At 35.6% G+C, this 13,533-nt stretch overlaps 1 protein-coding gene across 4 annotated transcripts in view; it reads left to right on the plus strand.

The window, feature by feature from the left end:
- Window positions 1-711: 711 nt before the first annotated feature.
- ap (apterous) overlaps window positions 712-13,533 on the plus strand; it is a 51,055-nt gene continuing 38,233 nt past the window's right edge. The window contains exon 1 of one of the 4 annotated variants that reach the window (XM_028179808.2): window positions 712-853. Coding sequence is in view for 1 of the 4 variants with exons in the window: in XM_089727473.1 (XP_089583599.1) it covers window positions 792-853 (62 nt within the window). In the remaining 3 variants the exon portion in view is untranslated. Of the gene's footprint in view, window positions 854-1,918; window positions 2,152-13,533 lie in introns of those variants that run through there. The other 3 variants (XM_089727466.1, XM_089727473.1, XM_089727469.1) reach the window with 3 other exon arrangements.

Below are 13,533 nucleotides of genomic sequence, written 5' to 3' on the forward strand. Positions count from 1 at the left end.
GTTTAAGATTTAGATTGAAGGTGATGTAACAATATCGTGTTCGGGTTATCGCTTAACAATTGCTTTGACGTTTTACGTTCTTCGAACAACAATAGTCGAAGTTTACGTTATTGAAAAAACAATGTTTGTAAATAGAACAAGTTATAATTTTGAAACGATTTCTTATAGGTACTTTTATTTGTTATGAAATTAATATGGGAATTTTAGTACAAATTTTAAGTTAAAAATAATGTTACTTAAAGCATTTTTGTTGTTCATAATAACAAAGCTTCTATTTAATTTCCAAAAAAAATTGAAAAATGAAATATTTGGTATTTTATTGGCTTTAGTTGTGTTTAACATTTCGATTGACTAAAGAATAATGACGTGTCATTTTGAAGTGGAACGTTTGTAAATATTTAAATCGCACAGTGCAAACTTACTCAGTCAAACAATCGGAGACAGTCTACGTTCCAAATCACATACGTCATTTTAGCTTGTAAAACGGTTAGATGTGTAAATCGAAAACGTTTTCTACGCGAAGAAGATAAAGTTCGGAATCGAGCGCGCCAAATTCAAAAGATTTTTCAAACGATACCGCTTTCGACCGCTCTTTCGGAGCGTTAGGCTTTCACGAAACCAGAAAAGGACGAGTATAGTTTTGCGTTTTTCGACGCGACCACAGATCGATATACGGCGAGGCGCGATTGGACGTTTGCCTTGTGGAGGCGTGGCGGCTCAGCATTACCCGGTCGCCCTCTCAGATGTCTGTCGGTCTTGAACAGTGCCGCGTTAAATTTTCGAACAGTTGAATGCGTATTGTAAAACCGCCTGACGGCATACGGACGCGCGACGTTGCCAGATCACCGGAGAGGTAAAATTACGATAAATAAAATTTATGTTTGGAACCGCGTAAAGTGCTAGCCCCGAGTCGAGTACAGTATGTGCTACTGTTATTTTTCGTTGCTGTATTAAACCTTTTTTGAAGCGTCTTTTTTTTTGTTGTTGTTGTTGTTGTTATTTTTTTTAAGAAGTTCCTCTTCTAGTTAACGCCTCTCCAAAGCGAATCGCTTCGCTTTTTACACTTTCACTTTGTCGAAGTTTTTGTTGAAGCTATTCAGGAAGCTCGTTCAAAGTTCTAACTTCAGACTTCTGGTTGCGGGAAACCATGTGGAGGCTCCTTCTTTTGAATTTGCCGCAAACGTTCTTTAACTATGAGGTTAATAGGAGATGACTCATAAAAATTGGAATTTTTTGCGTTTGTTTTGATTTGGTGTTAAGTTAGATAAGCATGTGTCTTTGCAACCGACGTTTCTGACTATCTGTAGCAAGCTTTGTTTTTTTTTTAACTTTAACTATCTTCTGTAGTATTTGACGTAAATAGTTCTAGAACTATAGATACGTGATTTTAGACACCATTTTTATTTTAGGCTTAAGTAGACTAGTTAATACACGATACAGATTTACTTAAATTTAAAACTATTTATAAAAATCAAGATTAAGTTTTTTTTAAATATTTACTCACTAAATCGTTAACTATTATTTTGTAACATTCTAGAAGTTCTTAACAATTTTTTTTGGTTAATCTGCGCTATTGAGGCACGTGATAAATATTTGACAAGCAATTACATAATAGGTAGGTATCTACAAAATACAATATGGCCGAAAGTAAAACTTTTTGCTGATTGCAAACACAATAAAAATACCAAAGACGTACATATTTGTTTTTTTAGGAATATATAAAATTAATTGAGACGACAGCGTCTCGATTATATTTTCACGTCATAGAACTTACTTATAGAAGACACTGACTTTAATTTCTATTTACTATTGGCTCCGCGTGACGTATCCGGCCTTACAGCTAGAAACGTTTTTCTTTTATTAGATAGACGCGAGCACACACAGTCTTCCACTATTCCGGTAACCACTTAACACCAGGTGGGCTGTAAGCTCGTCCACCCATCCAAGCAATAAAAAAAAGTAAACACCTTTGCCCAAAAACATCAAGAATACCACGGGTACAGCCAAACTGCTATGTAATAAGAACTTGCTCTAGTTAATGGCGACGTGTTTTCGAATGTTCTCTGTTTGCCTTCGGAAAAAAAAACAGCATATTGAATTCGTATGGGAATCGATGAAGTGCTAAGGTCATCGGACATGTGAGATTCATAGGTCAGTAAATCTATATATTCATCTGCCGAGAAATTAGTGGGATTATGATAGAGCAAATTTCGCAGTGCCTCTTCAACAATATGTTTGTTACGTGTTCACATGAAATTTAATAGCCATGTGGATTTTATTAAAAGTCATCGTGGCCTAATGATTAAGACGGCCCGCGTATCGTTGCCGTATCCCAGATCCCGCAAGCAGCTACCGATTCTACATAGTTCTAATTCACGAATGTCTTCCACGATGAAGGATTAAAAATGAAATCTGCAAAAAAAACAATTTGCATAATTACCATACAATTGAGGTATGGATCCTGAGTCTCAAGTTGGACGGTGGTTCACAATCTGTCAGTCTTAAAATAAAATAAAAATATTACTCTTAAAATAAGGTGGTCCGTGAATTGGTCCGTGAATAGAATATGCAATAAAAAAATGAGAAGTGTGGTTGCGATACGTAAAATTCATTTTTGCCGTCAACTTGCTTATGTTAACGTTGTAAGCGGACGAGCGTACAGCCTATTTGTTGGTGGGTGGTCAATGTCGCTCATGGACATCAGCAATGCCAGGGGCAAAGCCAAGCCATGATGTACTGTAATCGCGGGTACAAGGGCAGTGAAAGAATCTGAAAGAGTGTGTGATGTAGGAGAGGCTTAATTGCGCTTTGTATCGCTAAAGACGAAACTTCATAAAGTATTCTATAAAAAAATAATTGTATGTACACTTTTGGGACGAAGAAATCTTGACGTTTTCGTAATTAACAAAAAATAAATAAAACACTAAAGCTTATATTAAACTAGCGACCCGCCCTCGCTTCGCTTCGGAAACTGTAATTTATTATTGATTTCTCCACTATTTAATAAATGTTATTATACATATAAACCTTTCTCTTTAATCACTCTATCTATTAAAAAAAGCCGCATCAAAATCCGTTGCGTAGTTTTAAAGATTTAAGCATACATAGGGACACACAGATATAGGGAAAGAGAAAGCGACTTTGTTTTATACTATGTAGTGATAAATAGTTCGATTATTTAGAAATACATTCGCATGTTTTATTTTTGTGAATGAGTGAGCGAGTTTTAATTAGAGGTGTGGAGTGATTTTCGGAAAGCCACGTACCTACCTACATACATCACTGACGCCAACTCAACCCGAGATGTGAATTCGAAGTATTGACTGCTTCTCAACAATTTACACAGAACGCTCGTTCACGGCCGTCTGGTGTAGTGGTAAGTGACAGGGTCACTACAAAAGGGGGACGCGGGTTAGAATCCCGTCAGGGGAAGATATTTGTATGATAAATATAAAAATGTCTTTTCCAGGGTTATGGATGTATATTAAATATATGTATGTGTATAATAAAAATCTTACATTTATTTCCGTTATCTGGTACCTGTAACACAAGTTCTTTACGAACTTACCACGGGACCAGTTAACGTGGCGTGACTGTTAGTAAATATTTATTTATTTATTTATTTACTATGCGGCAAAATAAATACGATTGTGAAAAAATAATTCAATTAATACGAAACGCTCCCGTCTGTGAATGAGTGCAAAGCTTCTTAAGTTTAATCACAACAGATTTCACACAGTCAATTCTGTTACGTTCTTGTAATTCGCATTTTGTATTGTTGACTTTTCGTGAAGACGATTTATGTAACTGTTATTTCTTTTAATTTTTATAAAGCAATATCAAAGTTTTCAATGGCATTCTTAATTAGTTCGCGTGTATCACGTACACATATACATGAATCTAGTGATCTTTTCAAGCAACAAATACAACAATGGAAATACGGGGAATCTTTAAGTTTTTATTTTTTATTGCTTAGATAGGTGGAACATGTCACAGCCCACCTGGTGCTAAGTGGTTACTGGAGCCCATAGACATCTATAACGTAAATGCCGCTACCCACCTTAAGATATGAGTTCTAAGGTCTCAGTATAGTTACACCGGCTGCCCCATCCTTCAAACCGAAACACATTACTGCTTCACAGCAGAAATAGGATGGGTAATAAAAATGAAAACCCGCAAAATTGTAATTTGCGTAATTACTGATGGTAGGACCTCTTGTGAGTCCGCGCGGGTAGGTACCACCACCCTGCCTATTTCTGTCGTGAAGCAGTAATGCGTTTCGGTTTGAAGGGTGGGGCAGCCGTTGTAACTATACTTGAGACCTTCGAACTTATATCTCAAAGTGGGTGGCGCATTTACGTTGTTCATGTCTATCGGCTTCAGTAAATACTTAACTGTGGGCTGTGAGGTCGTCCACCCATCTAAGAAGCAATAATTAAAATATTCTGAATACGCTGCGGAAATTAAGATGCCAGAATATAGTTATCACCATCATGTAAACGTCAATGTGACATGAAATCGAATTCAGAATCCAGGTGGGCTGTGAGCTCGTCTATCTAAGCAATAAAAAAATAAAAATAAAATCTTGATTGAATCGTATTAACAATATCTCCTACACTGTGAATCGTAGAATGTAAAGCGCACATCTTCAAGGAAGAGACACTAAACAAATCTATACTAATATTATAAAGCTGCAGAGTTTGTTTGTTTGAACGCGCTCATCTCAGGATCTACAATTATCGAGGAAGGCTAGTACCAATACAAGCCGAGGACCAATAAAGAATGTTTCAAAGTCGGGGTTATTTTTACATTTTGAGAGCTTCCGCTGCGTGCGCTGCAGACGAAGTCGCGGGCAAAAGCTAGTTAATAATATTACAAGTATTGTATTTATGTACTTATTCGATTTATGTACTTGTTCGATTAAAATTTGACATTAATCAGGTACTTTTCAAAGTCTAGATTCACTTTACGTATTATTATTTATTTATTTTTTTGTAGAAAAGAAATAGTCCTCTTTTTGATAACCCTACTACAGTTCAAGAATAGCTACGAAAAGAAGCGATTAAAATCGATCGAGTGACAGATGAGATTGTTTCTTAACTGTTTTTGTCTTTGCATGTCTATAGATTAAAAGTATATTTCGTAAAGGTGGAATACTTTCGTGAACATGTGTTAGGGTTGTCCGAACATATTATTATAGCACGCTATTCTATACGAGCATGCTGTGTTTCCTTCGCTGTGCATCAGGCGACGTGAGCCCACTAAGTTTCTCGCCGGATTTTCTCAGTGGGTCGCGTTTCCGATCCGGTGGGAGGTTTTGCGAAGCACTGCTTTTGCTAGGGTCAGTGTTAGCATCACTCCGGTTTGAGCCCCGTGATCTCACCTACTAGTTGAGGTTACGCTGAAATAGCCTCTCAAGGCTATCAGCTTAGGTAGAAAAAAAAAGGCGACGCGTATCGTCACCATCGAAACCAGCCAATCCGCTATTTTTCGCTAAACCTTTTGTCCAGCATAGCTTGTTTAAAATTATCTAAAAGGTGATTCGCACATTGTTGATAGAATCAATAGCTTTGATGGTGTAGTGGGGTTTAGGCGGGTAGTTACCACGATCCTGCCTATTTCTGCCGCGAAGTAGTTCCGGTTCGAGATGAGGAATCGATTCTCGTCTCATCGAAACTTCAATTATATTATAATTATCTGCAAGCCTTCTTTGAAGTCGTCTGTAGAAGAGAAAAAAAAATGGAACAGTCATTTAAATCTTGCTCTTATCAACTTCGTTATAGTAGTAAGGGCTCTGAAGTTTCGTTCCCTGGTATAGCGTACTCCAATTCTCTAAGCGAGGGTCGTATATACAGGGTGTGTGCAAATTTGAAACGCCCTAAATTTTCCGCGACCCTCCGAACAATCGCGAAGTTTAAAATCGCTTTTCTGCACGTGTTTTAATTAGACAAGCGTCTTCGATTCATTTGCTAATTATTACTCGACATATTCTGTGGGCAGTTATTAGTACAGCTTCGTGTTCGTTTGACGTTCTTAAAAGAGAATCTTCTGGAAGAAGACGTGTATTTCGTTAAAGTTTCGTTTGGTTCTATATATATATATTTTTTCATTTTTGCACGCGATACCTATAAACTAAATAATAAATAATTATTATTATATTATTATGTGTTTTTAAACCAAATCGCAGTAATTCGTTCGAGGGCATACCGCGTTTTAAATAGGCCAAAATATTTTCTTACAAACATTTTCGTGAGTGGCCACTCGAGATCGTTGAGTTTATAATAACGTTCAAGTTAAGCATGGCCCAGTCAAAGCCGCATTACGGTGAACCAATATCTTCATAATGAGTTTATGCTAAATTCGAATATACATTAGATTGGAGAATTTCGTGAACCTTTCCGAAGGTTTTGTTAATTAGATCGTTTTTAGAACAAAAATCAAAATTTCAATCTTTCGAAGTTTTGGTCTCATGTCTGAAGATCTGTTAGTGCGATAACGTGATGCGTGTGTATTCCAGTAGGCACAGGTGGTACGGAGCTCGTTTGCCGTTAGTATTAATAAAACAAAACCCATGCTGTTCTGTAGTCCATAGCAGTCTATTTGTAGGTCATCCATTAAACGGATTATGTTCGAAAAAAAGGATGCAAAGGTTTAAATTCAAAATAAGTACAGCGAAATTTGAAATGTTCGATTCTTTTCAAATTTTCATTTAATTCTGTTTTCATTTCTTTCGGATTTTCTAGAAAATCGTTCTATCCTATAGTGCACGTAATTTGACAAATTCAATGATATCATAAACGTCACTGTCAAATTTGACAGAGAGCATTTCGGTGACGTAAAGGATGCCAAGCGTAAAGTAGGTAGCATTGAAAATTTTATTGATACGCCTTTCGTACCGCAACAGTGTTCTAGGTTAAGTGAATGTATCTTAACACGCTATTAAATACTCGCGACTGCTTAGGCAGCTAAATTGCGTTAATAAAACTCGGATTCCTCATATCCGAACAAACTAAAATGATACATTAAAAAGCCTTTAAAATCATAGGAAGTCAATAAAACAATAAACGGCCAACTACGAATTCTAAAGCGTTGTTAGTTCAGTAAACACACAGTTAAAACGCGGACCGCGATCCGGAAATGAGCGCTCGTAAAAAATTATCAAACTCTTTAACCGTATTGAGTTGTGTTTGTATGTTTTGTATTTCAAATACGTCATAGTTGGCGGTGCGCGAATCGAGGCTATAATAAATCGTATCGGACCGCGGGATTTGGATGCGAATTGATTCCGAAATAAACTGGGATGTCACTTCGTTCGTCATGTGCTTGGAAGAACGCCCCGAGTCAGAAGAACAATGCGCTGGCGGGACCAATGGGCTTCGGATACCCTCAACACATCACATTATCGACGCAACGACGAGAAACAGAGTGACCTCGTCTCAAATATCGGAAAATCAGAACGGTTTTTTTTTAAATTTAATTTATAAATGGTGATTCGGTCTTTGAGCGATTTTTTGGCTACGATAAACTAAATTGGGACTATTGGGTTTATTTTTTTCGTTCTATAAATAGTACATCGCTCATGAATGTACGTACGAAGCGTACTATGCGTTTGTGAAGTAGTTTCAGCTACTACGGCAACAGTTTCCTCCCGGGAAGTGTTGAGCTATGAAAGAAAATAGTTTTAACTCTTGAGACTTAGATTTTAATAGATCATAAACAGCGAGTTCCAAATAAATAAAAAAATTAAAAATAAACAAAGACATTAACTACTCTTCAATAAGCTTTTACACGCGGTCAGTGCGACCGAAACCTTATCAACTACAATTTTATAGCCAAAACTTTATGACTATAAATCCTGATTGTGTGCGGAGAGCCTTATCAAAACAGCCTAACGTGCACCGATTTATGGTTTGTGAACTATAAAATTCATTTTAGTCATTAAAATTTTTCAAACGCTATAAATGTATTTCGTTTTTTTTTTCTTTTATTTAGAGCTTTAAGTTTTCATATTCTGTACGAATAAGTAGGTAACACCCGAGAAGCATGTGAGCATGCCCCTACCATCTTTATATCCATGGGAGATGCCCCAATCAGTTGTCATATCACATATATAAGGATCACTTTTAAAATAGCCAACAAATATTTATATTACACATGCGGTTAATCACCCCCCCCCCCTCCCCCATCCCTTAAAAGCGAAATGTAATGCCAGAATATTGATACGTATGCTTGTGGGCTTATAATATTCCCTAGCATCATCTAATATAAACTAGCTACTACATTGCAATTAGTTATACACTACCCCGCTTATTCCCGTGGCGAAAATACTTTGTGTTAAATTTTCGAGATCAATTAAAAAGAAGTTTTTCCCCTCAACAAGTTTTAACGTCATTTTTAAATAGTATTTAAATGTGACCACGGACACGAAATGCAATTTTCAGTTGTTTTGAGTGTAATTACAATTTCGAAATCACTTCGCATAAAGTGGCCAAGCATATTGTAATGTTAAGGTTCAGGTAGCTACCAAACCCTAAAATACGAAAGTAAGTTTATTGCAGAATTAGCTTAGCATTGTTGAACAACATCATTAAAAGCGAGATCAATCTATATATTAATACGTGAGGCAAAAACTTTGTACATCTTATTACGAAAATTGCGCGGACGGAGGAGTATGAAACTTCCCACACTTATAGAGAATATAGAGAAGGAGTGCAGAATGTTAAAATTGTTTTTAATTATGCATTAATAATACATTAAATAAATAAATAAAGCATTACGCACACTACCATGTATTTGACACACTCACGCATATACTCTTTGTTTATTGTCAAACTTTTGTTTATAGTCTGTGGTCAAATTGAGAATAGATTAATATTGTTTGTCTTTAATATTATTTGTCTACAGTGTAGTTAGTCTTGGCGAAATCTATGATTATAGAAGTTTAATAGTCTTTGACAATAGAGCTATAATAATGTATAAACTTAAAATTTCAGTTAATTATAGTTGAATTTCGACTACTGTGGGACCACTAGTTTGAATAATTAGGAAAAAGGTTTCTAGTTCGAGCTGGCTTAAACAAGAACGGTACAAAAAAAGGCCTAAAGATTAAACAAACAATGAGCACAGGCATTTTCATCCAAACAATTCTGTTTACTAACGAAAAATTCGTACAAACAAAATTTTTAACGGCCGAATTTTACCAAGCGCTTTTTCCTAAAAGCTGATACCGCAGAAGTTAAGCAACGAAAATTAAAGTCTCTCCCGCAATCCCGTTTCAAATAAAACAGGTAAAATATCTTTAAAATTTAAAAATGATTTATATGTTTTAAACTCTAATCTATTTAACGGTTAATATTGATTTAAAATACAAAAAAAAAAGTGAGCCGTCACGGGACGCCTGGCAGATGTGAGAACATCGACATTATTTTGTAAAAGTAATATGCAGAAAAGAACAGATTGTGATAGGAACTAAATATGTCATAATGATAAAATGAAATATTACGAAAAAATAATTTGTTTTCAAGTAAAGCACAGGTTATGTGTACTGTAAACAACACTGTATACACTACGGAGTATACACTATAGGTATCCGAGCTCAGTATAGCGACAGAGATGGCTTAACGCCGGATCGAGTGGGAGAGAATCACAAAGTCGATTGCGCAGTCAGTTGAATCATATCACGCTCATGAAACAAAGACGAGGGATGCTTATTACAAATCCAGATGAATTTTCGATTGTGAATGTACGCAACAGGGAGCCGGGATCAATCCATATCCAATTGAAGTTTCAGTCATGCCTTTGAAACCAGGTCGGTCGTGATCTCAATTCAACATCTCTTGATACAATATGTTCATGTTATTACTTAAACGAGGAACGGTGACAAAAATAAGCCAAACAAGTATGAAATCTAAGTAAATACGAACAGTGATAGAAATAAGAATATCTTTGTTCTTAATAATAAATGTATGTGTAATTTTAGCTTTATTGTTATTCGTTTTCTGAAGGCAATTGTTTTTCTTCTCATAACACCTCGGGAAAGTGATCCGACGATAATATTTGTTTGTTTATTTTATCGAAAACATACATTTCGTATAATCTTTTTTGATAGACATATTACGCAAATAACATTTCGGACATTGTTCACTTCTATGTATTTGTTGTTCAATATAATAATAGAGGCATAATATTAGGTGTGAATTCTAATAGCTGTTCTTTGCGTTCAATTTAAATTATGATTGTTTCCTTAATGAGTTTCTTCATAAAAAAAATTGTATAGGGGTTTAATTTACTGCATATTTAGAATACCTTCGCATAATTTTATTTTTAGAATTATAAAAAAAAGATTATCTTAAAACACTTCAAAGTTGAATTAAGTAGAACCAATGGCATATGGAGTTTTCAAATGACACATTATAGAAAGCCCACATGCTCATCAGAGATAATCAGGACTCAAAGAGATGTACGAGGCTGAAGGATATTATATAATAGTAAGCTTATGTAGGCTTATGTAATGCAAGAGGCTTATGTAATGAAATTATGGAAATACTGCAGCAGAAATAGGTAGGAATATGTTCTTCACTCATGAGATCCGACCATTAAATGCCGTTGGCGGGCACACAATACGGATGTATAACTAAGACTCCGCAAAATGCTTAAATCGCCTTATACAATACGCCTTATACATATGGTAGGACCTCTTGTGAGTCCGCGCGGGTAGGTACCACCGCCCTGCCTATTTCTGCCGTGAAGCAGTAATGCGTTTCGGTTTGAAGGGTGGGGCAGCCGTTGTAACTATACTTGAGACCTTAGAACTTATATCTCAAGGTGGATGGCGCATTTACGTTGTACATGTCTATGGGCTCCAGTAACCACTTAATACCAGGTGGGCTGTGAGCTCGTCCACCCATCTAAGCAATAAAAAATATAAAAAATACAATGATCACAAAAAATGGGAATGCCATAATTCTGGGCTGACACCACTCGGCCAGGTGTTATACATTAACTCAACAACTGATTAGCCATCACAAAATCACACTGGTCATTTTGTTCATAGATTTGTAATTTGTGTTATGTTCTACTGACAACTTTGATATTATATTTTCTAATAATACGTAATGACTGAGCTCTAATTTTGTATGGCTTAGGTTACAGTAGGCGTGTCTAATGTGTTCAACAGTGTGAGACTTGCGTGTTAGAAACGATCATGCATCATACACAATACGGTTTCCCAATGATGACGTACCAAGACAACCTCTTTCTAGCTATTTATCTCACATGGTGGTGGGGTCAGATTTCCTTAGTTTACTCCTCTGCTTTGCTCTTCGACGTCCTGGTCAGCAACATTGCATTCCCTTTTGTCCTTCAGCACTACATCTTTCCACCTTATCTTGGGTCTACCTCTAAGTCTCCGTGGATCACCTAGTCAAGTGGATTCCTTTTTAGGTGACATACCAAGAGAACCGTAATTTGTTAATTGCGATTTTCACTCCGCATGATGCTTATTGCTTTCCTTTACCAAAATTCTGCAAAAATAGACAGACGAACGTAAGGCCCACCTGATGGTTATTAGTTACCGTCGTTCATGGATGTTAGGAATTCCAGGGGTAGAGCCTAACCACTGCCTACCGCTAAGTATCCTCCACAAGCCACGTTCCAATAAGGACATGTCATAGCGGTCGAAAAGCAACGTGAATATTTTATCTGAATAATATGAACTTCTATTTTTCTTGAGAGCCATACTTCAGCTTTAATCGTAGTTTGAAGAGATTGTTCAACACCATGGGCTGACTTCAGTTTGGTTTTGACTCTTCGGCTTCTTTGGTTACTACGTCTAGGTTCTTTTTCTCGGGGTTCACTTTGATCCTGTTTGGGCAACTGTATGTTGAATTCGGTGCTTAGATATACTTGTTCGTTGTTCGCATGTTTCTGGCAGCCCTGATAAAGTAGCGATTCGAAGCTTGAGATTCGAATAAGTTACTATCGGATTTGACCTTTTAGTGTTTGCCTTTTCCGAGGACTAAGATGATTCAACAACTTATTCAACAAGATGATGAACAAAGAAGTCTAATTCGATAAAGTCCTTGAACGTATTCTGGATCTGCTGCAATATCTGTGAATATGGGCGATGATGACGACTTAACCTGATTAGGGCCGGAAATATGTCGGCGATCGATTGCATTCAAAAAGTCTAGAAGTGTCATTGGTCCATGATAATTTCAAAATTCGATTCCATTAAACTGTCAATAAAATAGAATAACAGCCCTATTTTAATATTGTATTGGAAATTCATTTTAACATAGAAGAACATTGGGAAGTTTCCGAAGTTTCAAAAGACAAATTAAAAGAGTTCAATATTAAGAGTTTCTTTTTGTTTTTTTTGTTTTTTTTGTGAACTTCTTCGTTTGTGCTTTGTGTAACTTGCGTTGTTAGTTAAGTTTTTTTCAAGATACGAACGAATGAAAAAGCTGTGTTTGCTCCCTCCCGAGCTTTTCATTTCGCTGATAAATTTTCAAGTTCCTTAACCTTTTTTTTTGTTGTATTTCTGTTTCGTTTCCCAATTAAAAAACGTGTTTTGTATAAATTTTATTGGAAATGTATGAAATCAAGGAATTGTATACAAATCCTAGGAAATGTGTACAATTCCGATACTATTTAGGAATTGTATAAAATATTGTTTGAAAAACTATTTAATACATATATATCCTAGGAAATGTATAAATTTCCTCGGAATTGTATATAATTCCAATATCGTATTAGGAAATGTATAAAGTAAATGCTTTCTGTAATAAAACACGTTGTTAATAATATTTTTTTAATATAACACTTATTGAGACCATCGGGTAACAGTCATACCGTAAAATAATAATAATATATTCATATTATCTTACTAATTAAAACTTCTAAAATCAACTATCTATTAAATTTTAACGTATCACAAAATCAACTTATATTTATTCGTATAAAATCAAATTTTCATTTGGCAAGTAATCAGTCTGGTAATTAAATAATTATAAATGTCAAAGTATAAAAGTAAATCTTTATATTATAATACTTTGTCAGTCCATATAGCTTTGCAGGGTAAGCTCGAATGGCTTTTGGAAGTATATAATACTTTATTTTTAAAACACAGACATCTTGATGTAGCACAGTTTTTCTTGCAAAGGCACTTCTTAAATCCCTGGCCGGTTCCAGTGGATTGCAAGTTGGCAACTGACCGTAGTGCAAGACTCGTCCCGCTGTCCCCGCGTACCCACCAATATCTTAAATGTTTTACATTTCCGATTGCTATTTAGGAAATGTATAGATTTCCTAGGAAATGTGTAATGTGTAAGTATAATATAATTTATTTCACACATTTCCGTGCGATTTTAAGAATTACATACATTTCCTAGGAATTATATACAATGACGGATTACATACATTTCCGTTAACATAAATAATATAAAGCGGATTTTGTTAGTATATTAAACTATTATTTATTTTTAATTTTTTAGTTAAATTTCAAACTTTTTTAATTATTTTTTTAATATTGAA

The sequence above is a fragment of the Bombyx mandarina genome, chromosome 01 (genome assembly GCF_030267445.1).
Source record: "Bombyx mandarina strain Sakado chromosome 01, ASM3026744v2".
Classification (NCBI taxonomy): Eukaryota; Metazoa; Arthropoda; class Insecta; order Lepidoptera; family Bombycidae; genus Bombyx; species Bombyx mandarina.